This window comes from Phyllostomus discolor, chromosome 8 (genome assembly GCF_004126475.2).
Source record: "Phyllostomus discolor isolate MPI-MPIP mPhyDis1 chromosome 8, mPhyDis1.pri.v3, whole genome shotgun sequence".
In the NCBI taxonomy this organism is placed as follows: domain Eukaryota; kingdom Metazoa; phylum Chordata; class Mammalia; order Chiroptera; family Phyllostomidae; genus Phyllostomus; species Phyllostomus discolor.
Window position 1 is genome coordinate 3,074,697 of NC_040910.2, and position 27,826 is coordinate 3,102,522.

Consider the following 27,826-nt stretch of genomic DNA (forward strand, 5'->3'; position numbering starts at 1 on the left):
TGTGATGGTCCTGTCGGCTGGACACACCCACCGCTGAGAGCGGAGCTGGGCCCCCACGTCACACGTGAAAACCAACTCAGTGGACCGAAGCTGCACGGGTGGGGTAGAACGGAAGGTGGATGGGAAAAAGCATGGGTGTGCCTCGGTCCTCGTGACCTCGGTCGGGCAGCGCTCCCTTAGGTACGGCCCCACAGGCGCAACCCGCGAAAGCACAAATTGGTAAAGTTGCGTTTCCTGAGAAGCAAAATGTTTATGCTTCAAAGGACAGCGACAAGAGAGTAAAACAACAGTCCACAGGATGGGAAAAAGCGTGTGCAAGTCAGATATCTAATTAGACATCTGTGTCTGCAGCACATCAAGAACGCTTAAAACTCAATGATAAAAAGATACGTAACCTAGTAAAAATGAGCCGATGGTCTGAATAGATACTTTTCTCAAGACGATATACAAATAGCCAATGAGCACATGAAAAGATACTCGGTGTCATTACCATCAGAAAAATGCAAATAAGAGCCATAGGATATCACTTCACACTGAATTAGGATGGCTGTAATTCACACACACACACACACACACACACACACACACAGAGGCTGGAGCAAGGCTGGCCTGGATGTGGATAAATCGGAACCCGGAAACATAAAATTGGGAAAGCAGGCTGATGAAACACGGAGTTACCCAATGGCCCAGCAATTCCACTTTTCGGTATGCTCATCGTAGACCCAGGAGAAATGAAAACACATGTCTGTACAGAACCTTTGCAAGAATGTTCTTGGCAGCGTTATTTGAAATAGCCCCAAGCTGCAAACAGCCCGAAGGTCCACGAACTGGCAGGTCAGTCGGATGTGGCATGTCTAGTCGACGGAATATTACTTGGCAGTGAAGAGGGAAGGAAGCTCTGGTACGTGCCACAACGTGGGTGCACCGTATGCTAAGCGGAAGCAGCCAGTCGCGGGAGGCCACAGACTGCACGACCCTATGATGTGAAGCGTCCACAGTCGGCAGGTCCATGGCGACAGGAAGTGGAGGAGCGGGGCCTGGGGCTGGGGCCGGCAGCATGGCGGACACGGGCGGTGACTGCTGTGGGCCACGGGATGATGAGAATATCCTAAAATTGATTGTGGTGAGGGTCACACAACTTGTGGGCATACTAAAAATCATCAAAATGAGTGTACACCTTAAAGGCATTGTATCGGACGTGAATTCTATCTCAAATCGTTAAAGAAAAAAAAAAGAACCAGGAGCACCAAGCGCTCAGGACCAGGGCCCTTGAGATTTCCTAACCCCACGGTGACTTTGGAAGGAGAAGGCCTCAGCTGAAGGTGGTTGGTTTGAGCGGTTGGAGCCCACTAGGGAAATGCGTATTGGATGGGCGTCAAGAGGAGAGTGAAAGGCTCAGGTGCAAGAAACCTACCTGATCTAAGATTTTAAAAAGGTCAAGTTGGTTGATGATGATATTCATATATTCCACGTTCTTATTGATTTATTTCTTCCATCGACTTTTGGCTCCAGATACTGTAGAAGTCTATTACTAGGTGCTACACACTGAAGGTTGTTATGTGTTCTCGGTGTAACTAACCCTCTCGTCCCAACACCACCCTGTTATCCTCGGTGACACCACTGGCCTTGAGGTCCACACCCTTGACGCTGATACAGCCATCCCAGCTGTCTCACACTTAGGGCGTGCAATTTATTTCTTGTCCCACATTTTTACAGTCAGTTTGCCTGGATGTTTGTATCTAAAGTGCTTTTTAAAAAACATTGTTTTTGCTGTTGTGTTTTTTTTTTTTTGGAGAGAGGGAAATATCGATTTGTTGTTCCACTTATTGATGCATTCATTGGTTGATTCTTGTGTGTGCCCTGACCGGGGATCCAACCCACAACCTTGGCATATGGGGATGATGCTCTGACCCCCCAGGCTGCCCAGCCAGGGCCAAAATGCGTTCCTTGCAACCAGCATGGCTGTGTAGTACATGTGTTGGCCCCAGAGCCGACTTTTTATGCGACCTCTGTTAGCCCAGTCCCCAGGTGGTGGTGGGGGGGAGGGGAGCTGTTCTAGGCAGGAGAAAGCAAATTTGGAATGTGCAGGAAGAGCAAGATAGAAAATTTTTAACTTCCTTTTCATCTGAGTTAATTAGATGATTTGTCTATGGGCATCATCGTTATACTCATGTAATATCTATTTTTTTGTTTTCCTACAATCTGCTTAAAATTCATAATACAGTGTAACAGACCAGCCTACTTAGAAAATCATTTTTTATAAAAGCTATACATCACATTCCCTCCATAAAGGAAGATAAATGCATTGGTGTTGGATTGATAGGGAAGCTACAAGTAAGATATATGGGAAATCAAGGAAATACAAACCAAAAGGTAATAGTGAACAATTTGATTAGATTCTATTTATGAAGAATTGGTTAAAAGTAACCTTTAGAGAGTTTACACTTAGGCCATGGCATGGAAACTCTCACAAGTGGTTTACATTTTATGGACTCTTAAGTTTATGCAACACTTAAAAAGGTAATTAGGCAGTAATCCAGCCAGGAGGAGGCAAGTTGCATATCAAAGGGAAAACATTCTCCACGCTGTCCCTCCTCTCCCCTCCCTTACCCTGGAATGACCCTGGAATGAGAACGGGGTCGGGGCACCCCCCTCCGTAAACCCCCCCTATCCCCCTCATCACATCGCCATGCGTCCCATCCCTCGCCACAACCCACCCCCCCCACCCCGTCTCCCGGAGCAGACCCCCAGGTTGCCCAGGCGTCCCTGGTCTTTGCATCGTACGAACGTGGCGACGGCCCTTCTTTCCACGATGCTACAAAGTCACTTTTCCCGTTGCTTCCAGTCAAGCTGCAGCTGCAGGCCGAGGAGAGAGGGGTCGTGTCCATCAAAGGAGTGTGCGCCAACCGCTACCTCGCCATGAAGGAGGACGGCCGCCTGCTGGCTTCCGTGAGTGACGCTGTCCGTCTGGGGGCGGGGGGGGGGGGGGGGGCGTGGGTCTCTCCCCCCTGAGCTTCCCCGCTGCCCGTGCTCCGGCGCTGGCTTTTATTAAATCTTAGCCGAGGGTCACCATGAGTACACGTGGCCAGTACCCGTGTTTGCCCCGTGACACGCAGAGTGCCGTGGTCTTCGCGTCCCAGACAGGAAAGCTGAGTTCTGACGCGGTGACAGAGCAGGCGGGGCAGCTCCGCCTCCGGGAGGCGGCGCCCGCCCAGGAGGGGCGCCAGGAGGCCTTGACCCTGAGGCTGACCACCGGCTCACTGCGGTTTGCTGTGTCCTCTGCGGAGCTGCTGAACCGCAGTTTTGTTTCGTTGCTTTAAATCCTTGTATCGTGCAGTGGTTCGCAGAAGAGCGGTTTCTTCCTGCAGATGCGCCGTGCAAACCCCTGCGCGGTGGACCGCTGCTGGGGCACGTGGGCTCCGATCCCAGTGCGAAGGCCGGGTCTGCTGCCCGTGAGCTGGGCGGTCTTGGGCACCTTATTCCGAGAGAGTTCCCTTACTTGTAAAACACAAAACACTAATGATCTTATTTCATAGTCTTCATGAAGACTAAATTAGATCACTTATACCGAGTGCCAAAATTGGGGTCTCATACACCACAGGCCCTGAACTGTTACTTCCCAGGGGATGGAGCTGAGGCCGCCGTGACTGGTGGAGACCCACGGGGTAAAGCCGGGGAGGGGAAGCCCGCCGACAGCGGGGCACAGACGCGAGGGAAGGGCGAGCGCCTGGGATGGGCCATGTATTTAGGAGTGGAGTGGGGGGTGGGGGGAGCCAGAGGTGGCTGCCGGGTTCCTGGTGTGCAGGAGAAGCAGATGAGAAAGGGGACAGAGGACCAGAGGAAAGGTGATCGAGGTGCCGTGGAGACCTGTCTGGGTTGGCTTGCCAGCGAGGAGCCCAGGGGAGGAGGCCCTGCCCGGCCAGCAGCCTGGGTCCGGAGCCCAGAGGGGAGGTCCGCACCGGCTCAGGGCTGCGGTGCCACCAGCATCCAGGTGACATCCAGGTGACGGTCACACCAGGGGCGCGGGTGACGTTCTAGGTGAGAAACAGCTCTCTGAGGTCGACTGCGGGAGACGTTCACTCCTTCCACTGTTCTCGCCTCTTCTTCCTCCCAGTCTGTTGTCAGCCCGAGGGGTGACGTAATTCGCTGGGGCTCCACCAAAGCAGGGCTTTAAATATTTCCAGGGCTGTGAATCAATGGGTGATTCTGGATGACCTTACCCCTGCAGGGAGAGGGAGAGGAGCTCGCCCCTGCCCTTCTCACCGCGGGATGTGACAAATCGCACGTGGTGTGAGTCACCCTGGCTCCCGCAGCGGTGTTGGCTCGGCTACTGTCCGACAGGGAAGGTGGGGGAGGGAGGGGCGGCGCACACACTGGCCGGTGGTAACTGGTGCGGATCCCCCGGCCAGACCAGACGGAGTTAAAGCCCCAGCGAGTCCTACGCCTCTGAATCCGGCTCAGTGCGCGACTTGAGAGTGCCGCCCTGTGGTTTTCCACTCGCTGGGACCAAGAACCAGTGACCCGGCGATGATGACGAGGATGGCCCCCGTAAGGCTGCCCCCGGAGGGGTTACTTCTGTGGAGAACACAGTCTGGGGCGCAGGTACCTCTGTAATGATCAAAGGCTCCCTAGTCGCCAAAAGTGAAGGGAAACGGAAGATACACTCCTTCCTTCCAGGTGCGTCTCTGGCGCTGCCGGGGCCCTTGAAAGAGGAGGTGCGCTTCAGGCAGTGGGCCTGGGAGCTCACAGAATTCCCTGCAGGTTAGGGTTCAGAGAACTGGGACGTCCTCTCGTGGTAGACAGGCACCAGGCTTCCCCAGCACGGATTCTGTGCCGTCAGAAGCATCTAGGGCTCCAAAATAAATCTTCTCTGTCCTTCCTTCGCTACGCAGCACCTTCCGCCAAGGTTAAGGTTGTGGCATCCAGTTTCAACCGAAATGCATCTGTCTCGTTGCACGTGTGCTAACTCTCCCCCACGCAGTTCTCCCTCCAGTCGGTGCAGTCAGAGTGGACTTGGCAATGCTCAGGGATGCGCCCCACGCCCCTCTGCAGGGGCAGAGCTGCAGCGGTCCCACACGAACGGGAGAGGCAGGCGGCGGTTCCAGCTCCCATGGCTGGGTCACCACCGTCGCCCTCTAACCCCACCGCCCCGCTGGGCGGCTCACTGCCGCCGCGCCTTCCCAGCAGCGATCCCGTCCCCGCCACGCCAGTCCGGGGGCTGCGGCAGTCTTCAGTGGGAAAGTAGTCTCGCGCCCCCAACCCAGCGGGGTGCCGTCGGTGGCTCGGGAAGGGGCACCTTTCTCTTGGCGTCAGACCTGGCTGCACCAAGCTGGCGCCGACAGACACCGTGGGTATCGGTCCAGTAGCCGCCAGCTGGGGTGCGGAGGCGCCTTATAACCTGGAGGCACGGCGGCTGTGAACTTGCACTTGCCAGAGGCGGGCTTCTCCCCGCTCTCCGTCCTCTGCCTGGCCCCCGGCCAGACTGCCGCCTCAGGCTCTGCAGTCCCCACCCCCCATGCCCCATGCCGGATCCCGCCGTGACCGGTCAGACCTTCTGGGTCGGCCCAGAAAGAGACGGTCAGCGTGCATAAGACATCCGGTTCCTCAGTGACGTCAGAGAGGCCGCTGCAGGGCGAGAGCTGGACCCGGAGACCGAGTTGTACCCTTTTCCCCTCCTGTAGCACCTTCCCGTACTAATGGGCCGCCTGTGCCTTCAGGCGGAGCATTCTCGCTGTTTGAGAACACTTCTCCAGGGTCGCCCCCCGCCCCCCTCGCCCCCTGCCCCTTCGGAGCTGGAAAACACAAAAGCCGTGTTTGGAGGAGGACTCGGAGTAGTTCTCTGACACACAGCAGACTCCTGACTCCATTCCACGGCCGTTGCTACGGGCAACAGAAGTCCAGAACAAATATTAGGATTTATGATTTAAGTGTTTACCAAATTTGTAGATTTTTTTTAAAAAATTGCCTATATGGAAGTCATTCTAGTTTTAGGTTTAAATCACCAAACCACCACAGTGTTCGCATTGAAATGAAAAATCTGCCTGGACTTTATCTGCTAGAAGGTTCCACATTGTTTTCTGTAAGATGCGACAGACAGTGACAGACAAGCAAAACATCTTAGGAAGGATCTGAGGGTGTGTGACCTGCTTTGATCCATAATAGTGAAATATGGAAAACTGTTTATAGTCTTTGAGGATACACATTCCATGACTGTAAAAGTAAAATACATTTTTTTAACCTATAGATTAACTTTCTTACTTAGGAGCCTTCACTATGAAACCTGCACACAAAGCAAAGCAGGGAAACTAGAGTTTTGAGGGCTCAGTTTTCCAGACTGACAATACATACTAAACACATTTGTCAGAAAAATGTAACAGTTAAAGAAGAATATATATCATTTTTAAGAGAGAGAGTAGGATTAAATTCAGAGATTATTGCCTAGTAATAATTATTGCTTCATTTAGAAGCCAATCTTATAAAATGTTACACGTGTATATATACTTTTTTTACCAGTTGACGATCAAGCTTCCTTTTAACTTTTCACAATCTGTGTGCTTGAGTTTGTCCTGAAGTGCCCAGCATCGACACTAACATCGCGTCTGTTTTTAATTCTCAGAAGTGGTGTAAGCAAGAGCGTTTTTGGATTTATGTTGAGCAAACTCCCTCATAAGCCAGAACTGCAAAATCAAAGTACTGTAAAAGAATAAACAATCCAAAAACCAGAGCACGGGGAATGGCCGCGAGGTTCAGACCTAATGTTTCGCAGCTGGTGAGGGTGGGACGCCAACGGCCCAGGGGGAGGAGACAGAGGCAGGAGCATTGTGGGTTCCCCGGGCCCCCACTGTGCGCGCGGGCTGCCTCCTGTGGAGGGAGGTCACCATGCACAGTGCGCATGTGAGGGATGCGGGTCGTGCTCCCTCTCTGGGGGGGGAGGGGTGTGATACACGTAAATTATCTGGGATTCTCTTATGGGAGACATCGGTCTGTGCTCCATTTAATTGTTCAGTGGTTTGTATCAGTATACCCTCATGGATAAAGGAATTTTGGTTCCTCCTACTGGAAAGTGGCGTTCGGAACCCGGGTCTGGACGCCGGGTGTGCTTGTTGCTGCTGAGGCGTGTCTCCTTCCGGGCCCTCCCCCGGCAGAGCCCGGGACACCCGGGGATGTGCACATGCCTATGCATGTATGAAGCTAAACGCGAGGCCCCGCGGGTGTGTGCAGCTCCAGGCCACCGGTCCCACTGGCACCACTTCAGCCGCCCCCTCTGGCTGGTGTGTCACCGCCAGCAGTGAGAAACCTGGTCCCCCCACGTCCTTGGGTGGGTTTTCAGTGCATATCAATTCCTCACATCACTTCATTTTCTTTCTGAAATGTCAAATTAAATATCTAATCAAAAGAGCAAGTCAAATGATTTAAAATGTCGATGATGCTTTCTCAGGTTCTCTTTGATTCTTCCGCACTCAGACAGATCCCCGTGCAAGGGGTCGGACGCGCAGCACCGCCTTTAAAATAAGCGCCGGTGTTCTCGCTGCCAGCCAGGGCCCTCCCTCCCACAGGACGCCGGGCCAGGCCGGACCCTGTGGGGCGCCCCCAGGGAAGGCTTGGGGGCGCCCCACCGCTGCTGCGTGGCAGGCCACAGTCTCAGACACCCACGTCCCCATTCCCCGTTTAGAGTCCACACCTCGTACTACGGAGGATCATTGTGCCTGCACACGCTTTCTCGCATCCCTTACTAACTGGCACTTGTCAGCGTGCAGGTCTGGGCTGCGAGGGACGGCAGGTCCCGCGGTGTGCCCGTGGCCAGGGCGCGCTCACCACCCGCTCCTTCCGTCTCAGACTCCACGTGCGCGCGCGGCCCTGAGCTCCTCCTCTTCCTCCATCGGTTCCCTCTCGCGACTCCCCGTCTCGTTGGGTGAGAAGTCATCATTCCAGGGCGCACAGCTCAGCGCCGTCCTCGATTCCTCCGTTTCTCCGCGCCTCCAATCTGCCATAAAACCCGCTCTCTCCCGGGCGCAGACAGCCTCTAGCCGTCTGAGTGCCCACCGCTCCGCCCGTCCTGCCGAGCCTGCAGCTCACTGGTCTCCCTGCGTCTGCCTTTGCCCCCGCCCCCCTCCCCCACCGTGTGACCCGGGAGAACATCAGGTTGTGTCCCATGGCTGCTCCAAGTCCACCGTGGTTTCCGTTCCTCAGATTATTTACGTTGGCTCTCGGATGTCCTACGTCATTTCCTCCCTGACCTCGTGTCTGACCCCCTCCCCCGCCGGCCTCCCGCTGCCAGCGCCCCGGCCTCCTTGCTGCCCCTCCCCTCTCGCGGAAGGCCGGATCCTGCTCTGGGGGCGCCGGCTGTCCCCTCTCCCCGCTCCGGGGCTCTGCCCTCCTGGGTGGATGGGTAACACCTTCACCTCTGAGCACGTGCTCAAACGTCACTTCCTTGGGGCGGCCTCCAGTGGGTGACTGCGCCATTGAGAATTGCAGCCCTGTCCCCAGCCCAACCCCCCCACCCTGTCACCGTTACCCTTCCCGCAGGGTTGCTTCTGTTTCCGCACGCACGTCGCTCAGCAACGCACGTGGCGCGGCCCCAGCTGCTGGAACTGGGGCGGCGCAGAGACACGCTCCGCTCTCAGTGTTGTCCATGGAGCAGCCCCGGTGCCTGGAAGCCGGAAACACACGCTCAGCGACTACGTGTACTATTTGAACTGTGTGCTTTCTGTGTCTTAAAATTATTTTTCAATTGAAATAAGCCAGACTAAAGAGAAACTTAACCCGATGGAAAGGCGTGAGATAGATACACAGGCAAACGACGCCTGCAATCGGAAAGAAGCAAGGGCATCGGGTTTCCGATTCCTCGCTTGTTGGCGGGTTTACACGGTAGCGATGCCACAGGATCCTGGTGGTATCGACAGAAACTGACGTGCCGGAGGGCCGTCAGCAACTAGGAATTAAGGGCTTTCCCAGCTCACGAGCTGCGTAAAATAAGCCTGGAGCAAGGTGCACTTTGTCACGGGCCCTTGGAAGTCACTTACCCACTTCCTCTGTGACGTCAGCCCCCCAAAGACCCCCTTTTCCCTGAAGTTTGCAACGGCGGGCAGTGAGACCCGGGGGAGAGGCAAACTCCGTAACCGTGTTTGTGCAGCGGGTGGACGGAACTTCCGTTGCATCAGTCTTTGGCAGAGACACTGAGGTCGCAGCCACGGAACAGCACCCCTAAACTGAGAAGGGAGAGCGTTGAACTTGGACTTACATGGCGCTGTCCAACGCCTGCTTTTCCTGACAGCTGAGTTGTGCCCTGCGACCCACTTGAGAAAGCACGGCGGTTCGTTGTCAAGTGCGTAGGGAGCGGCTGTTCGGTGAACTTACTTCGGCTCGGACGCGAGCTTCCCCCCGCCCCCCCCCCCCCTCACTGTTTTGGTCAGGGCACAATGACCTCTGTGGAAACGGCCTGTGGGTTCCATGACGTAGTGTGCACTGAACCCCCGGTACTGGGTCTTTTCTCTGAAATCGCAGGAACTGGCAGAGAGGCAGATGTTGCTGGCAGGGTGCGCACTCCCACAGGCCAGGCATTGTAAGGGGTGCCAGCTGGCAAGGTGGGGCGCCCGCACGGGGGGCCGAACACCGAAAATGAGCGATCCGGCGCCCTGGGGCCCGAGGGCGGAGGGCTGGGCGTGCCTCTGGCGAGCTAGCCCGTGTCGCTGGACGCCGCCTTTCGTGTTATCTTCGTGACTGCGGCGGCCCTGCCTCTCACCGTCCCTCCCTCCCACCGCCACTCCTGGCCTCTAAGCTGGGACGGGCGAAGAGGAAGATCTTTATCGGTGGTGCTGACGACGGTCGGAGGACCACAGGGTGCCTTCACTCAGCACAGGAGCGTGGCGCCTCTCTCCAAAGGCGCAGCGAACGTGGGGCGTGTCAACGTCACCCCAGCGTCCCTGGTGTCCACATCCGGGCCTTCGCCGGCGACACAGGAGGGCCCTGGGCCCCCGGAGCTGGTCCTCTGCAGGGCTGCCCGGGTTTTACTGCATCAGAAAGACCTGAGTCGCTTCATTATTTTGTTGCAAAAAAAAAAAAAAGGGCAAGTTATTTGAGTTTGTATTCCAGTTTTTAAAGGTTCAAAACTTGCAGCCGAGTAAACACCCAGTAAAGTTCTCGGCCCTGGAAGCCGACCACACGACCCGCGACCACGCCCTCACGCCAGCCGCCCGGGACTAGCGTTCGCTGGTCGGTCCCTTTCGGAACCTTCTCGTGTCGGTGTTACACCAGCTGTTTGCATTGTGTTGTTTATTGATTTATATGTCTTTTTGACAGTCGGTGCCCTTGCCTAGTTTATCTTGGAGCCAACGAGTCTGGGGAAAAGATTCAAGGCTTTGGAGTGCGGGTTCTCCGGGTCCCGAAGTGTCCCAGCCCTGAGTACGTAGACAGAGGCGGCAATCTGGTGCGCTCCTCATTAGCGCAAAACCTCGGGCGTGTGTTCGTGTCGTCTTTGTATGTGGAGACACAACTGTCTGTGCACTTAGACGGCTTTCTGTGTGAGTGTACCCATCTGCCTCTAATTGTAATATAAAAGGTGAACGATCTTTTCCTTTCTCCCCTTAAAAGTGGCTAAGTCCTTTGCTGACCCCCCCAACCCCACCCCAAGAGGTCAATGCCCATCATCAGTGCTATTCTGTGAGGTTGGTTTTTGAACATTTACCTGAAACAGTGCGGCTGCCTGTTAGGCTTGATTACTTGGACCAGTATTTCCCGATCTGTTTGCTGAGTCGGCTGTTCTCTGTCCTTACGAGCCGGGTTGCAATCAAAAGGCTGAGTGGTTTCCTCCCTCACCAGAAACTGCCAGAAATCAGCCTGTTCCTCATTATCTCTTCGTGTTTTGAGAGAGCTAATCATACATAATTTCCAGGACACTTTGGGGACATTACATATATTCGCTATTTTCTGAACAATAAACTATTCTTTCATGCCTTGGAAACAGTATTAGCCACTAGAAAAAATATTGTAACTTGAGGAACTACCTCTGTTTCTGTGAGTAAAGTATTAACGAAACCCCTCTTCTTGTCGTGGGAAAGGTTCCTGTCCGACACAGGAACCTTTGTTCCCGACACCCTGTTTCACGGGGACCCTGATAAAGTCGGCGTGACCCAATTGGTAACCTGCCCCTGGAGGGGGAGAGTGTAGCTTAAACACCCAGGAGAAGCTGCACCTCTGGGAGTCCCCAGGTGTGGCGTGGTTCTTGGTCCTGGGCATGCCCCTCTCCGTGGTGGGGGAGCCCTGGAAACTGTGTCCCTGGGGCCTTTCAAGCCGGAGCGAGCGAGTGTGGCTCCTACACCTTCTGTGTGTCTTGCCACACAACACCTGATCCGCCCCGGGGGCGCTGCGGGACTGGTCCTTGGCCACGCCCCTCCAACAGGTGAGCCGGGAGCTGTCCTGCCCCCTCCCCCGCAGCTGGACGGAGTCGGAGTCTGTCCGTCCTGCACATCCCGGTGGCCCTGCCCCTGGTGAGCAGGGTGGTCCGTGAGTGGTCACCGGTAGTTAACGTGGAAAGTATAACAACAACAACAGCGGCAATGACCACTCGACCTCTTCCCGTGTTTTTCAGAAATGTGTGACGGACGAGTGTTTCTTCTTCGAGCGGCTGGAGTCCAACAACTACAACACGTACCGCTCCAGGAAGTACTCCAGCTGGTACGTGGCGCTGAAGCGGACTGGGCAGTACAAACTCGGCCCCAAAACGGGCCCCGGGCAGAAAGCCATCCTTTTCCTCCCAATGTCCGCTAAGAGCTGATCCGCACGCCGCCGTCTGGCCCCCCTTTGCGCGCGAGAAGAGGAACGTGGCAGGGGTTGGTGGTGAGGAGGAGGAGGAGGACCTGTACAGCCGCCGGCTCAGTCTGGGTGACGGGCGGATACCCTTGTATCTAATAGCCGGATAGGTAACCGCTGCCTTAGTAAAGAAAACAACAAGAATTCCTGGAAAACATACGGACTTCCACCCTTTATATAGCATTTGCCTTTGTCCAGCAAAGCTTACCTAGAGCCACAATCTTTTCCATACATGCGGTTCATTTGAAAAGAGGCTTTTAAAATGTGCACACTTATAGCGTTTCTTCGTGGAAATCACCCCCACAAGAACACAAAGCCAGACGCCCAGTCAGCCCCCAGTGGCCACTCCCGGTAGGACCGCGTGCCGTGCACTTCCCGGGTGGACGTGGGCGCCCGGGACCTCACTCCGCTCCGGCAGGGACTTTGTACCTGCCCGGCAGCTCCCGGTGGTAGAGCTTGTAGAGCAGGCCCGTGTGCACGGCCGGGAGCGTGTCCGCGGTCAGGTCCACCTTGTCGAAGCCTTCCCGGTGCCCGTACAGCAGCAGCCGCGCGGCCCTGCGGGTGATGGGCGTGGCGCCGGCGTCGGCGGCCAGGGTGGCCAGGTCCAGCCACGCGCCCCGCAGGCACTCGTGCGGGCACAGCCGGATGGCGAAGGAGCGCGGCTGCAGGCGGCAGACGAGGTACATGTCCGACTTCCCGAAGGCCCCGGGGTGGCGGTGCTGCTGCCGCAGGCTCAGGAGGGACCTGAACTCCGACCGCACGCCTGTCTCTTCGAAAACCTCCCGCACTGCCGTGTCGCCTGCGTGACAGAGACGTGCGCGTCAGCTGCGAGCACACTTTGGAGGAAAGTGTGGACAAAAACCGTCCTCCTCGAGGATTCTCCGTTAGAGCGGCGGTATCCAAGGCCCCAAGCAAGACTTCCAGAGAGTGACGTTTTCGATAACACTCCACCTCTGGGCGCCCTGACCCACCGGAGTGCGTTCTCACCACCCGCCGCGCGCTGAGACGCTTCTGAAATAGCGGCTCCTTCTTTGGCGGCTACCTGGGGGCTCGCTCACCTGGATGGTCTTGGGGTCACGTATTTTTAACCTCTCCCTGCTCTGTTTCCCAGAAGGTGAAATCACAGGTTGCGCAGCCGCGGCGGGTACTGCTCCTACACGTGCTTTGTGACTCTCTGTCCCGGTCACCCACCAGCACCGCCCACGTCTGCACATGTCGGCGTCCAGAAACAGCGGTCCACCCTCGCAGAAGGCCGGGCTGCGGGGGTGGAGACCTGCAACGTGGCTGTGACCACTCCTGGAGGTCTGGGCAGGGGGCCCTCGGGCCTCTAAATCTCGGGAAGACGCCTTCTCGACCTTCCTGTTGTGCCCGGCTGGTGAGGCCGTCCGTGGGAGCCCCCTCGGGGGGCTGGGGCACGTTCCGCCTCCCGAGAGTCCGAAGGACTCAGGGTCGTGCCTCCAACACCCGAACGCTGCGGTCACTCCATCGGAGGGTTTCAAAGAACTCGCGGCATGCGGGATTTTCTAGCAGGACAGGGTTTTCTACAGGTCGCTCCGGACGCCGTTCTGGGCGGGGGCGGGGGGGGGGGGTGCGTGGACAGGAGCACCCTGTGCCCCCAGCGGCATGTTTTATGCTAACGGAACCGGTGCTCACGCTGCGGGTTCTGCTGCTGCTTTCCTGTCAGCCCTGAGGTCGCCCCTAGCTTGAGCCAGTTAGGAAGCTTAAAATCTTACTCTCAGCCCCAGAGCGAGGCAGCACACACGTGAGCTCCCCTCCCCCGCCCCGCCCCGCCCCAGGTTCAGGCCCCCTGCCGACGCGTGGGATACGCACCGAGGTCCTCCCCAGGCTCCGACAGGCCTCCCGGCAGCTTCCACAGGTTCTTGGACTGCGGTGCAAAGGCAGAGAGGGGAGCTGTTAGCCCGGCCTCCGCGCACACACACACACACACACACACACGTGTGCGCGTGTGCGGAGGTCCACAGCATCCACCCGTAATCGGCCAGGGTCTCTTTTTTCCCTAATTGCATGCAAATTTTTTTTCCAGTTTCCTTCCTCTTTCTTCCTTCCTTCTGTGGGAAACTGGTAACTTAGGAATTCTTGTCTGTTTTCTTTGGGAAATAGAAGTGGTTTTGTTTGGTTAATGTGATGAATTCCACAGCGGAGGGAGACACCTACTGAATTTGTGTAATTTTAAAAGTTTTGCTGCTAGTTAACTATTAACAAATAGAAGAGTGTTACAGATGCTGCTATAAATAAGTAGAAAAAGTACAGTATAAATTTAATCACTGAAGTATATATACTATTTTAATTTCACATTTATTTTCTGTATTGTGTGTCTAATCAGATATATTGTTAATCCCAAGGTCTCTCTTGCTCTGTGTTAATGATTTCACGGATACTATGAATAAAAATGACTAGTTTAAGTTTGCGAGGTTTTTGTTCTCCTTTTTTGCGGGGGATAGGGAATGGGCAGTGGGAGGATCTGAATTTGGGAGGGGGATAAACTTGGGGAAGACTGATTATATGGCTCAGTGGGTTGAGCACCGGACTGGGAACCAGAAGGTCACTGGTTCGATTCCCGGTCTGGGCACGTGCCTGGGTCGAGGGGCCTGATCCCCGGTTGAGGGGTACGAGAGAGGCAACTGATGGGCATTTCTCTCCTTCTCTTTCTCCCTCCCTTCCCATCTCTCTAAAAATAAATAAATATCACTGCTCACTCATCACACACCTTCACGGACTTTGGCCGGGGCGCTCTGAGCCCCCTCGTGTCCTGGACGGGAGCTTCTTAGAGAGTGTGTCACTCCCTGGCTGCGCCAGGCCGGAGGCCGGTGGCGCGGTTCCCGGCGTTGCCACAGACGTGTGGGCACTGCGCTCGGGCTTCCCGCCCCTCCACGCCCGGCTCAGACCCGAGGTTCCTCTGCACCGCACGCCACGACTCACGCCGTGAATGCGGGGACCTCCGAGCACAGCCTCGCTCAGGCGCCGTCTGTGGGGGCCCCCTCTCCGGTGCTCCCCGAGGCCGTGTCTCTGAGGAAACGGCGCAGTCCTGTGTCCGGCAGGACCGTGGACCTCACCCCGTAAATTCTAATCCTAACAAATGCTTCCCAGGACGATAGAAGTCAACTTTTAAAATCTTGTCCTAAACGCCATGGTGAATAATTGGAGATTCAGTGTTGACTAAATTTGGAGACGTGAGCTTACTAGCAGGGGGAACACGTGAGGTGTAAGGACTGAAAATAGTTCATGTGAGTTGGATTTTCACTATTTCACAGACCTCAGCCGTGGAAGAATTAAGTGTATGTTCATGCTGGTGAGTAGTCCGTGGTCTCTTCCGGCGCGATGCAGCTTTACAGAGCTTGCGCTGACAAAGCGGCCTCCTGCCCCCCCACCCCCCCAAGCCTCAGCCTGCAGCCGGTCCGCGGGACAGAGAGGCCCCCGCTGGGTGGTTTCAACACCCGGCTGGTGCAGGTCTGCTCAATGGAGACATGGGTGTACCTTCTTTTCTAATATTAAAGACTACTCCCCAGTAACTGGATTTACCAGCATCATAATAAATACTAGTTCGTGTATATTGAGTGTCCATTGGACTTGAGACATTGCTGCGTGTTTCTGTAAGAATTACACATACTGAGCCCTGGCTGGGTAGCTCAGCGGGTTAGAGCATCATCCCAGGATGCCGAGGTTGCGAGTTTGATCCCTGGTCAGGGCTAGACTGAAATCTCCCTCTCCACCACCGCACTCTCAAGTCAATAAAAAATAAAAAAAAAAAAAAAGAATTACACACATTTCAACTTGATTGTAGCCTGTTTTGGAACGAATGAAACAGGGCATAAAAACATTCGATAACTTGCTTGAGGTGACCCAGCTCGGGCGTAGTAAACTCCAGGCTGTCTGGTTCTGTCCATCTTCTAAGCAATTTTAGAAGCTGATTGGCTATTTTCCCATTAACCCTTAAGCACTATTTGCTGCCTTTTCCTAATCTTTTGCTCTCTCCCTCAGACCTCCCGGGAACATCCTACGTAGCCACACCGGAACTTGTGTTGGAGACTTCTGCCCTTCCAGGGCTCGTGAACTTGACCTGAACTCTGGTTCGGCGTCGAACGTGTTTTGTATCTGCCTTCTGCTTGTGAGTGCTCCTTCCAGAATCTTCTGATGGGCGTGAGATTTAATACTATGCTAGTGGTTTGCTACTGCCATTCCAGTACATTGTCTCACGGGGGAGAAACTACTGAGGAAGGGAAACGAATGGCTTTAGACTAATGCCCGTTTGAGTTTATTATCTGTGGTCACCTCCGTCCTCTGTTCCTGCATTTAAAAACGGACAGAACATCTCTGTGCTTCACATGTAAAATTCCATGGTCCTTCCCCACCCCCCACTCTCCCAGAAGGAACTTCCCACTCACTTGAAGAGAAGTGCCCTCTCCCAGCGCCCCCACTCGGGGGGCCCCCCGCGGCCTCCGCTCACGTGGCCCTTCCAGCTGTGAGCCACGGAGTCTAGCTCCTGAGGCACGGCTGACTCGCACCCACTGCGAAAGGCCAGGCGTCCTTCTCACTTACAAGAACGCGTGACTGTGTGTTGATGGTGAACGTGATGACACTTGCCCATGACAAGCCTGATGTTCTTGGAGGGGCGTGGAAGTACGTGTGCAGGGGGGCATGGGAAGGGGAAGACAGCGGACACCATAAGGGTGACCCCCCTCTCACGCGGGAACCCCGCCATCCGCCCTCAGCGGAGGGAGTCGCCAGCCCAAGAAAGAGGAGTTTTGGATCTCAACAGAGGGGATTGCTTCCAAGGCATTTTCCAGAGATACCGACAGAATGTGCGCTATTTTCTCCTTTAAAACAATGTTAATTTAATAGCACCGTTTCTTTTAAAGCTTGTCCTGAAGATCCACTCCAGTTCGTATGAGGCGAGTTTCTAGAATGGGCGGATAGCAATGATTTATCTTCCGACCCTTTTCATCACGATTTTTCCAAGCTCGCAGACATCTTCCGTTTCCCTAAGCAGACGGTCACCTCCAGGAACTTCCCTGGGCATGGCTGCTGCGATCCGAACCCGAACCCGAACCCGGGGTTTGTGTCAGCAGACGCCCCAGCGGCTGCTCATTTCTCTCGACGCGCTCTCTCTCTCCCTCTCTCCCTCTCTCTCTCTCTCCCTCTCTCCCTCCCTCTCTCTCTCTCTCCTCTCTCTCTCTCCCTCTCTCTCTCTCCCTCCCTCTCTCCCTCCCTCTCTCCCTCCCTCTCTCTCTCTCTCTCTCTCCCTCTCTCCCTCCCTCTCTCCCTCCCTCTCTCTCTCTCTCCCTCTCTCCCTCCCTCTCTCCCTCCCTCTCTCTCTCCCTCCCTCTCTCTCTCCCTCCCTCTCTCCCTCCCTCTCTCTCTCTCTCCCTCTCTCTCTCCCTCTCTCTCTCTCTCCCTCTCTCTCGGAACCAGGTGTGGCCCTGCCGGCCTCTCCCTTTGGGTTCTCGCCCATTACCTGACCTTCACGTTCTTCCTCTACTCCAGCTTGGTCAGATGACAGAAGCTGGACTCTCTTTTACTCCCAGTGTTCTGGTTTTCACGCGGCTCCTCTCCCTTTCCGGAATTCAGAGCCACTACATTTAGGTGATACATTAGCTACGACATTATTATTGTCCCCAGTGAGATAGGAGCTGCCATGGAGATCGTTTAACAAGTCCCTTCATTCAACCAAAACTGAGTGCCAGGTGCAGGGCGCACAGGCACCGATGCCGACGCGGCAACCCCGTTCTCCTCCCTCCTCCTTCTCCCTGCACCGCCGTGTTGTTCTTGATACTGCCACCGCCTGGTACAGTGCTTATCCCCTTGTTGGTTATGCTTATCCCAGTGCTTAGAACAAAGCTGACAACGGGGGAACTGCAGGAGCTCAGAAATCCCCGGAGAGGGAACGGACAGGTGCCTGCCCTGGACTTGGCCTTTTAGCGCCCGGCTGACAAGATCAAGTCCCCTTTAGGTCTTTAGTTCTCAAAATCCCGGGGCGGGGTGGAGGACGGGAGTGTACGGGCAGGAAAGGAGAAAGCACACGGCGTACAATTTGAGCTCTGGGTGTGAGTGTGTGCACACACTTGTGCTGAGGGTTCCGGTTCCCTCTGCAAGGCACGGGTGCCCGGGCGGAGGGAGGCACCCAGAGGAGGAGAACCGGCTCAGACGTCTGGGAACAATGCTCCTTAGGTGTTCGTGGTTAGCAGCTGTCAGTGTGCTCCAGTCCCACCAACATGATTGCAGAAGCTGAATATGCTTCAGTGTCACACTCTGTATTTTTCATTACAATGCTGACTTATACACAAATACTCAGTTTTTATATTTTGCTGCTCTCTGCTTATAACTTAAAAAAAAGAAGTGCAAAACCCTAAGTAGGAGTATCATTTCTAATTCCAGGGGTGTCCAGCCTTCTGGTGTCTCTAGGCCACGCTGGAAGAAGAAGAGTTGTCTGGGGCCACACGGTAAATATGCAAACACTAATGAGAACTGATGAGCAAAAAAAGGTTTTAAGTTACAATTTTTTAAAGATGTTATTTATTTATTTATTTTTAGAGAGGGAAGGGAAGGAGATAGAGATAGAGAGAGAGAAACATCAATGTGCGGTTGCTGGGGGTCATGGCCTGCAACCCAGGCATGTGCCCTGACTGGGAATTGAACCTGCGACACTTTGGTTCGCAGCCTGTGCTCAATCCACTGAACTACACCAGCCAGGCCAAGTTACAATTTTTTAAAAAGATTTCATTTATTATTTTTAGGCAGAGGGGAAGGGAAGGAGAAAGAGAGGAAGAGACACATCCATATGTGGTTGCCTACCGTGCCCCCCCTACTGGGGACCTGACCTGCGACCCAGGCCTGTGCCCTGACTGGGAATCAAACCAGCGACCCTTTGGTTCACAGGCTGCGCTCAATGCACTGAGCCACACCAGCCAGGGCACAGTTTTGTGTTGGGCCACATTCCTAGCCACCCTGGGCCGTGTTCAGGCCGCGGGCCGGACGCCCCTGAACCCACGGAGAAACCAAAGCCTTCCGTCTGCACGTGTCTCCCGCCTCTGCCAGGCCCGGCTGCCCAGGGGCGCAGCGGGAACACGGCAGGTTCTCAAGAGCAGCGCCTGCCGGTCCCTGAAGACCCGACCCGGCAGGCGCGCAGAGCAGCGGGGGAAGCACCCAGAGCCCGGTGTGCCAGCGCAGCGCTCCTCAGACCCGCCCGTGCCCCCGAGTCCCCCGCAAGGCCCGAGGCGGGACTGCTGAGCAGCACCCCCGTTTCTGACGCGGCAGGTCTGGGTGGCCCCTGGGGCCGCGCTTTCCACCCAGCTGATGCTGCAGCTGTCTCAGCTCCAAGCCCACCCCCGTGCTCTGCCCACCCCCGTGCTCTGCTCTCCCCTAGCGATGCGGGAGGAGGGACCCCACTGACCGATGTCTGCGTTGCCAGGAGACCCCCTTCAGGCTCCACCAACAGCCTCCAGGGCGGGAGGGGGAAGAAGGGGCTTAGTGAGGGCCAGGCACAGAGTACTGGACCTACTCAACGCCGTTCTGCCCATAAAGCTTGGTCTGAGCCCGAGACCCCGCCCTCACTGCCACTGCGACCTCCGGCCATCAGGGTGTACGTGTCGACAGCCCTTCTGAGAAATGTGCCAACTGCTTTCAGCTCTCACTGCCCACAGTCGTCTGAAACTTAAAAACGTCTGTGATGGGGTTAATGTTTCACTCTGTCCACCGATATTCACCGAAGTCTCAGAAAGTGCCAGAGTAATTATTCTCTTCCGCTTCTACATGCAGGAGCAAGGATGAAAACCTTCCATCTCTAATCAAGGTGCTTCTCTGACAGACCGGGGGCTCCTGGCCGCCCACACCCCTGTGCTGGGGTGCAGGCGCTCACGCCCTGCTCCCTTTCCAGCTCTCAGGCTGAGGGTTTCACCACCGGCTGCACTCCTGGCCACAGCCAGCTCTGGCCATTCCTTCCACACTGTGGGCAACGGGCTACTTCTGCCCAGTGAAAAGACAAACATCTATGAACTGGGAAGGGGGGCCTCACCAGACATCGGTTCTGCGGGCTGGCGCCTTGACCTTGGCCTCCCAACACCCATAACCGTGAGGAGTAATGTTTGCTGTCTAAGCCCCACGCCTGCGGAATGTCTACCGCGGCCGGGACAGACGAACACGCCGCGTCTGCTCCTTGCCCGTCCCTGTGCCCTTACACACGCACTCCAATTCCTCAGTCTGGTTTCCTACCCCCTTTTTTTTTTGTCCTGGCAAGCTCCTACTCATTCTTCAAGACTCAATTTAAAAGTCACCTCTTCTGAGAATTCTTGTGGATCTTCGTAAAGGCAAAGTAAACTGTCACCATGCGTCGTGTGACTGCTTCCCCAAGTGGCGGGGGAGGGTGCGGTGCAGGACCCGAGGGAGACTGTCCTGTTAACCTTTGCACTCTCGGCGCCTGGCTCCGGCCAGGAGCTCAGTGACCGCTGGGCGCATGGAAGAATACCTTGGCAGTCTGTCACAAACGGAGCTGACTTCCCCGCCAGACACGGCCATTTGTAATTTTCCTGTAGCCGTAACGTGACAGTGAGCGGCAGTGAGGGGACCCTGACATTTTCAAGGCCTACGCAGGCATTTTGGGGATTAAACAGCCAAATGATCCATAACTACTCAGAGATAACTTTTAAAACACCTTTGTGTAATTTCCTGAGCATGCAAGAATTTCTACATTTTCTTTTGCTCTAGAGAGAACTGAACATTTAGAAAGCAATTTATAAGTAGAAGCAACTTACTTTATTTCGATCTTGGACAACCAGTATTTTTCCAGTATTTTCATCAAACACAGCTCCTGTTGGAGGGAAAAATAACAGATCCTGAGAAATGTTCATTTCGTTCATCTCAGACTCCTCCCACACTCCTACCTGTGGTCACTAAAACCCCACCCATCCTGGAAGGCCCAGTTCAACGCCACCTCATCCACGAAGACATAAACTCTCTCCAGCAAGCAGCCGGTTGCTTGGTTACCCACGACCCGGGGGCGTCCAACCTTTTGGCGTCTCTGGGCCACACTGGAAGGAGAAGAGTTCTCTTGGGCCACACATTAACTACACAGACACTAACGAAAACTGATGAGCAAAAAGAAAAGTTTTTAGGTAAATTCATGATTTTGTGTTGGGCTGCACTCATAGCCTTCCTGGGCCCCACGCAGCCCGCGGGCCACAGGCTGGACGCCCCCGACGGGTTCTTTGAACCAACGATGGTTCCCGCATCTGCTGCCTCGTAGGACAGCCACCTGCAAAGCTTCTCTAGACTGTCAGTTCCTGAGGACGCACAGTTAAATAAACTCCTCTTCCCATCCTCAGGCAGCGTGTACTTCAGTGTCAGGACGGTTTCAAACGCTTAAAGATATTTACTGAATCAGTGAGTCGGCTTTCCCACTCGCATGCTTATTCCCCGATCACCGTGGAGGGGACACGGGCTGTGCCCCCGTGACCGGATCTCACACACGCCAGTGTTCGGCTCACGGCTCCCTGAAGCCACCCGAGCTGGCTCGCCGTTTTGTGCCCGGCTTTAGAGCCTGCCAGCATACGGCTCTGCAACACCTGTTTGTTTTATTTATGTTTTAAGTTCTGGTCCATTCCTTTTATTTCTCCATTCTTCATAGGCATTGCCCAGTATGCTGTATTCAGCTAGATGTTAGGACTCAAAAATATGTTTTTTCTATTTCTATTTGGGCAATCCTGAGTCTTTTATATTATTATAATGATTGGTAATATGTTCCTTTAAATGCTATAACTTAAAAGTATGTGTATCTACCCCTGGCTGGCGTAGCTCAGTGGATTGAGCGCGGGCTGCAAACCAAAGTGTCGCAGGTTCGATTCCCAGTCAGGGTACATGCCTGGGTTGCAGGCCACGGCCCCCAGCAACCACACATTGATGTCTCTCTCTCTCTCTCTCTTTCTCTCTCTCTCTCTCTTTCTCCCTCCCTTCCCTCTCTAAAAATAAATAAGTAAAATCTTTAAAAAATATTTGTGTTTACATAATGTAGAAAGAGCATTAAAAAGATATTTCTTCACATCCACTCATTCTTTCGATATTAACTGAGTTTATGTATGTAACACGTGTAGACTCTCTACACAGTACATGAATTGAACTCCTGTTTTGTCGGGCGCTCTTCTGGGTGACAGGGACACAGCGGTGAACAAAGCAAAACTCCCCGTGCTCACGGGGTGCTCAGCTGTGTCTGTGTGTGTGTCACGTGTGTGTGTCTGAGAGGCGACAGCAGACGAAACACGTATGCAGAACACGAGGAGGCAGGAAGTGCCGTCTGGAGACGCAGTATAGAGGGGTGGGTACGAGTCACACAGGGAACAGCAACTTTCTCTGAAATGAAAACACACTTCAGGGTTTCTGAGCAAGAAGGAAAACCACTAAGTGAGATATAATTAACACTAATGCTGGCTTCTATTAGAAAACATAAACTATAATTTAATTGGACTTTACAAAGGGTAGAATGCCAAAGAAATGCCACGGAAACCTACTCTTAAATTTTAATAATGTGTCATTACTCACATGGAGCCTCTCCCTAATGAGTTCACCGTAAACTGGGGCAAAATACCCCGCAGACAGACCCAGCGGCGCTGACGCACCACGTGAGCGACCCCTGCTGGCCGCAGCGTGAAAGTGAAGTCCACAGCGATCAGAGACGCTTCAACGGAGGGTCCTTGGTTCACTTCAGCCGGCCACTGCGCTAAGTGCTTTAGGTGCGTGACCCCAGCGACTGCGGCGTCCTTGTGACCGCCCACGCCCACACAGCTCTGAGACTCGCATCCCGCGGGCCTGGGTCCGGCAGGCCTCGTCACGGCGGCCGGGCCTGCCACCGCACCACCGCTGCGTTCTCCCCGGGTGGGCGTTCCCACCTGAGGACCCAGCCCACCGTTCCTTCCAGAAACACCTACGGAGCACTGGCTGCGTGCCTGGCGCCGGCTTTCACCTGAGCGCACAGCGGGGAACAGGAGACGAGGCGCCTGCCTTCACGGAGTGCATGCAATTGCGGGGAAGTGAAGTGTGTGAAATGATGTAATTTCAGATTGGGATATGTGCTGTAAAGGGAAACAGCTGGATAAAGGGACCACGGATGGTGGGGCTGACATGTGAGAAGACTCTGGTTTAGACAGGAAGGTCAGCAGCTTTTCCAAGGAGCTCTTGGAGGCAAAACCTGAGCTCTGAAGAGCGAGATAAACAAAGCCCGGGGGGTGGGAAGAAGAGGGAAGAGCAGCTGGCGGGTGTGAGGGCTCCGGGGCAGACCCCAGCGGGGGAGGAGAGATGTCTCCACTGCCCAGGGGGGTCTGGGTCTGGGGCCTGTGCACTGAACTGACAGAGGACAGATTAATGGAGGAAAAGATACACATTTTATTTGATGTGAATATTACCATCTGGCCTGGGGTGGTAGGGGTGGAGGGCTTCACAGACAAGAAGACCCTAGAAAAGCAGTCAGACCATTCTAACAAAGAGCAATAACCCGCAGAGACGTGAGAAGACACAGGGTTTGGAACGGGGGGGCGGTCAACGGTGGGGGAGTGGCCACGGGGTGTGTGGGGGAACTCAGGGGAAACCAGAGGAACCACGGGTGCTATCGGTAAGTCTACACCGACTCCTCCTGCCACCCCCGTCTCCGGTGGTAAGGACCCTCTTCTCCTCCTGGCCCTACGCTTGGGGAGAAGGCAGGACTCGGAGAGCCCTTCCCGTGTTGCTGTTTCTCCCCTGGCTTCACTCAAAACCATCAATGGGCCGAAGTGGCAGGTTCTGGGCCCTGAGCCCCTGCACGGGCCACACCCGCCTTCTGTTGCTTATAGCAACACATGTCAGCGGCTTTCCCTCCACCTACAAATCTCTCTACGTCTCCAGAACACACTCCTACATTATCTCGTGCCCACCCCGAAGCCACTTCACACCCTCCTCCTCCAAGACTCTTTGAGTTACAGAACTCGAGTTCCCTGGACCCCGACGGTCCGCCCCGAGTCTGTCTAGCAGAAGGCGCAGTACTGAGCCAGAAACCAGTCCTTCGCAGGACTCGCTATGCACGCTGAACCGATTCTGCGTGAATGACGGTGCACTCCAAGTCTCTGCCGGAGACTGAACAGTCACCCGTATGATCTCCTCACGGCGTGGGAGGCCATCACCAGATTTTTTCACGTAGTCTCATAAAGTGGGGCTGAGTGGGAAGTTCCCGGATGCCTTTGCTCGAGGCCACGGGCAGAGAAAACATTAGACATCCGGAACAGCTCCTGTAAATGACTTCAAAGGAGGAAACTACCTTTAAACCCCTTGCAAATTATATGAAGGCAAATAAAATCATTACTGATTAAATTAGTAGCTAATATGTATTACTGCTTGCATTTATTTTAGGCCGTAAGATTCTTTACTGTTTTGGTTTTTCTGGAAATCTAGGGATGTTCTTAATCCTGGTTCTCAAGGACAAGAGCAGCAGCAGAGAAATTACCAGAAATACAAACTCTCGGGCCCCACCCCAGGCCCCCTGAACGGAGCCCCTGGGGGCTGGGCCCAGCCTCTGGTGAGCAAGCCTGCTGGGTGAGTTTGAGGGATTTTGATGAACTCCACCATTTGAGAACCTGTCTTAACCTAAACCAAGTCTTTTCTCAAGACTACAGAGTCTCAGAAGCTCATCAGTAACTTTGAATTTTGATAATATATTTAAATTGCATTCTTTTAAACAACCGTTGGGCACAATGACTTAATGTCTTTAAGAAGTGACCTTCAGACCATTAAAAGGCTTGTTTGCTTTATCTTAAATTCCACCCAAGTTATCTTTTATCTTACAGATTCACAGAAGTAGTACTAATACGTTTCACCATAATGCACTTGTTCCCCGGGCCCCCCATTCAGTGTTGCTATCTGAGTAGTGCAGTTCAAACATCTGTGGGAGGAAGCCTGTTTAAACACATCCTTTGGAAAATGAAGCGCTGAACTTGCTTGTTCCCCAGCTGCCCCCTGCCGATTCACAAGGCCGACTCCCCGCATTCAGAGTGCCAGCAGTGGGCCCCAGGATAACCATTTCATCCCCTCACTCCGCGAGAAGAAACCATCGCTCAGCTGCGAGCAGAGACTGGGTGAACCTCCAGGAAGTCAATGCTGATTACCGTGAGTTCGAAACTGACCTGCAACTCCCACCTGGTGTGTCGCGTAGCCTGGGAGCCGGCTGGGCCCCTCTCCCAGCCACAGGGTCAGCGTGGCCGAGTCCGCCTCCGCGTGGTGGAAGCGGAAGCCCAGCGCGGCGGCGGGGGCGATGAGCGCGCTCTGCAGGATGGGCACGTGCAGCCAGGCCGCAACCCTGCCTGCCGACCGCCACTGCTGCACGGACGCTGCAACGCAGAAGACACACGGTTGAAGTGGTTGCCAGGGCGGGCAGTGGAATACGCTCCAACGCATCTACGGGGTCGCCTCCTCCAGCAAAAGCCATCTTGAGCATCCACTTCCCTTACTAGTTAGCTCTGGGGCCGGGGTTGGGGGATGGGGGGATCCCAAAATGGCCTCATCACACCAGCAGCGCGGGAACTACCATCTTTTATATCGGGACCATCTTGGGGATGGGCTTGTCCCACCAGTCTGAGTTCCCTGTGAGTAGTCAGGCTGGGATGACTTTCTGTTCATGTCACCAGACACAATACTTGCTTAGCACGTAACCGGTGATCAAGTTGTAGAATGAACAAATAAACTGACTTAAAATGTTCCTTGTAACACCTTCATTTTAATCTTTACACATGAGAATTGTGGGCTTCTAACATCTTTACTTTTTAAACAGTGCTGTCACTTTGAAAAGCCGGTGTGGCTAACACAATGACAGACACAGGGTGCATGGGATTCTCAGAGTATTTGGGTTTTTCTTTATAGGCAAGGCCGTCGGTCCTGTTGGGCTCAGTAACAACGGAACTGGCAGTGGCTCCTGGAGGCAGGTCAGAGCAGCGGGAATAGACTCCAGAGACCGGAGACTTAGAATCTCTCTGTGCCTCGGTACCGTCATTGTCAAAATGAAGACGATAATATGCACCCCCCGGGGCTGTTGTGAGGATTAAGTGGGTGAATATTTTATAAAGCTCTTAAAACAATGTCTAGCACTCAAAGTAAGTGAGAAAGAACTTATTGGGGAAAAAAGTATATGGTACTTTTGAGTTTACCAGTTAGTTTCATATAATTTATCTTTGATGACCACATCTACCCAGTCATTTGGGCTGGCATTCACATAGGCAACCTCAGAGGCAAGTATTTTCTGTGGCAAATGCCTAATGCCTGGCCAAGCATGTGGCGGAGCCTGGAACTTGAAACCCGGATGTGAGACTCCAGACTCAGGCCCCTCTCTTCTGCTCCGCCCTGCTCAGCTCTGATTCCCTGTCTGGTCACGGACAAGTGACAAAAGTGGGCAGTCCCTGCATCTGCCCACGCATACACGGACACCTTCCAGAGGACGAACACTGAGTTAAACCTTCTCCTGGTGATACTGCTGGAGCCAGCAATTATTCACAAGCAGGAGAGAAAAGGAGAAGTCAGTAGTTCAGAAATGAAGATGACTTAGAAATAGGAGCATTTGAGATCTTGCTCCTGGGGCATATGTTGTCAGTTTGGCTCAAATAAACTCATAGAAATTCTCAAAAAAAAAACAAAAACACCCAACCAAAAAACAACCCTCCAGCTCAATGATATTCACAAAGATGCTCACTTGCCATATTGCTCAATAATAGGACCGATTATCTGAAGCTCCTGTTAGTGTGAGGAAACTACCCTGGCAGCGTTTCCATGCTATGCTTTCCACCTGTTAAGCCGGGGGGTGGGGGCTGGGGGGGGCAGTTTGAGAAAAACAGGTTGCTCCACCAAATCTAGGCTTCTCTCAAAGGGAAGGCTCCTCCATCCAAACTTTCCTTCTTACCGCTGGACTTAAGGTTCAGAGCGGGTTCAGTTTCCTTACTGGAGACCAGCCGCCCACCCCCTTCCTGATTCATCACACACCCTGACCCGATTTGTGGGCGACTATGACCACCGGGGACCTCTGGGCCACTCACTGTCCACCGCGTGTGTGAGAGTGTTCGGGCAGAGAGCCTGGCAGAACCACTGCTCGGTAAGTGACAGTGACGAATACAGTGAAGGTACTGACAAAGTCTGCGGAGAGTTAAAGGGGGGCGACGCCGTGCTAAGCACTTCGCGCTCTTTATCCTGCTTAACTCTCGGCGACCCCTCGCGCTCCTAATTACCCAGTTTCACCGAAGGGGAAATGGTGGTTTACCGAACCTGCCCGAGGAGAAGGTCACACGCCAGAAGGCGGACCAGAAACTGGGATGGCCGATCCCAAAGTCCAGGATCGTCACCATTTCCAGCAACCTCCTCGGAGGCCTCCCAGCAAAGGGCGATCACCCGCGCCCCCGGGCTGGGTGCCAGACAGGCGCAGGCGCGGGGGTCGCCGTTACTTCGCAGGCGATCGGGGGGGGGGGGGGGGGGGGGGGGGAGCCAGGGACCCTCGGCCCAGGCACTTGCCCTGCAGGGCCCTCTGGAAGGCAGCCGCGTCCAGGCAGTCCAACGCGCCTAGCCGCACGGAGACGCCCCCGAATCTGTCCAGCTCGCCCCGCAGCAAGCCGGCTCCGGTGGGCGGATCCCGCGCGCAACCCGGGCCGCCCGAGGCCCCGCGGTGCGGGACCAAGAGCCTGGCGTCGCGGGCCCGGGCCCACACCGCGCGCAGACAGCCCCCGCTCAGCAGCGGCGACATCCCCGTGCGGCCCACGCCGTCCGCTCGCTCGGCCCCCTGATCGCCCCGGCTCGGCGCCCGGGAGAGGAGGTGCTAACGTAAACCTCAGAAGAGAGCCGCGCAGGCTGCCGGGACTTGAGCGGGGCTCATCCCTTTGCAGCGCTATTCCCAGGACACCGCCAAGACGTGTCCACCAGCTCCTCTGGGCCGTTCGCTCGGCTCCAGGACGACGCGGGGGAGACTTTCCCACCACTCTCCCCCCGCGCCCCCATAGTTTAATTCAGTGCATGTGTG

At 54.7% G+C, this 27,826-nt stretch overlaps 2 protein-coding genes across 4 annotated transcripts in view; one reads left to right on the top strand and one right to left on the bottom strand.

The window, feature by feature from the left end:
• FGF2 (fibroblast growth factor 2) overlaps nucleotides 1-11,963 on the top strand; it is a 33,836-nt gene extending 21,873 nt beyond the window's left edge. Inside the window, exons 2-3 of the mRNA XM_028519551.2 lie at nucleotides 2,846-2,949; nucleotides 11,588-11,963. Coding sequence (XP_028375352.2) covers nucleotides 2,846-2,949; nucleotides 11,588-11,773 — 290 coding nt within the window. The 3' untranslated portion in view covers nucleotides 11,774-11,963. The remainder of the gene's footprint in view (nucleotides 1-2,845; nucleotides 2,950-11,587) is intronic.
• A 5-nt stretch (nucleotides 11,964-11,968) lies between these two features.
• On the bottom strand, nucleotides 11,969-27,592 carry NUDT6 (nudix hydrolase 6). 3 transcript variants are annotated; one of them, XM_028519552.2, is made up of 5 exons: nucleotides 27,325-27,592; nucleotides 24,960-25,163; nucleotides 20,574-20,629; nucleotides 13,639-13,693; nucleotides 11,969-12,607 (listed from the first exon to the last, which is right to left on the bottom strand). In XM_028519552.2, the coding sequence occupies exons 1-5, from the start codon at nucleotides 27,551-27,553 to the stop codon at nucleotides 12,210-12,212; spliced, it is 942 nt and encodes a 313-aa protein (XP_028375353.1). In that variant the 5' UTR covers nucleotides 27,554-27,592; the 3' UTR covers nucleotides 11,969-12,209. The 3 variants fall into 3 exon arrangements, with proteins under 3 accessions (XP_028375353.1, XP_035887677.1, XP_035887678.1); XM_036031784.1 differs by lacking the exon at nucleotides 27,325-27,592 and adding an exon at nucleotides 26,780-27,251; XM_036031785.1 differs by lacking the exon at nucleotides 27,325-27,592 and adding an exon at nucleotides 26,516-27,251.
• Nucleotides 27,593-27,826: the final 234 nt, after the last annotated feature.

Excerpts from the sequence above, each read along its gene's own strand:
- NUDT6 (XM_028519552.2), bottom strand. The coding sequence starts at position 27,553 with ATGTCGCCGCTGCTGAGCGGGGGCTGTCTGCGCGCGGTGTGGGCCCGG. Across the intron at positions 20,630-24,959 it reads ACACCAGGTGGGAGTTGCAG|GAGCTGTGTTTGATGAAAAT; the intron begins GTCAGTTTCGAA and ends TCCCTCCAACAG. Across the intron at positions 13,694-20,573 it reads TTGTCCAAGATCGAAATAAA|TCCAAGAACCTGTGGAAGCT; the intron begins GTAAGTTGCTTC and ends TTTGCACCGCAG.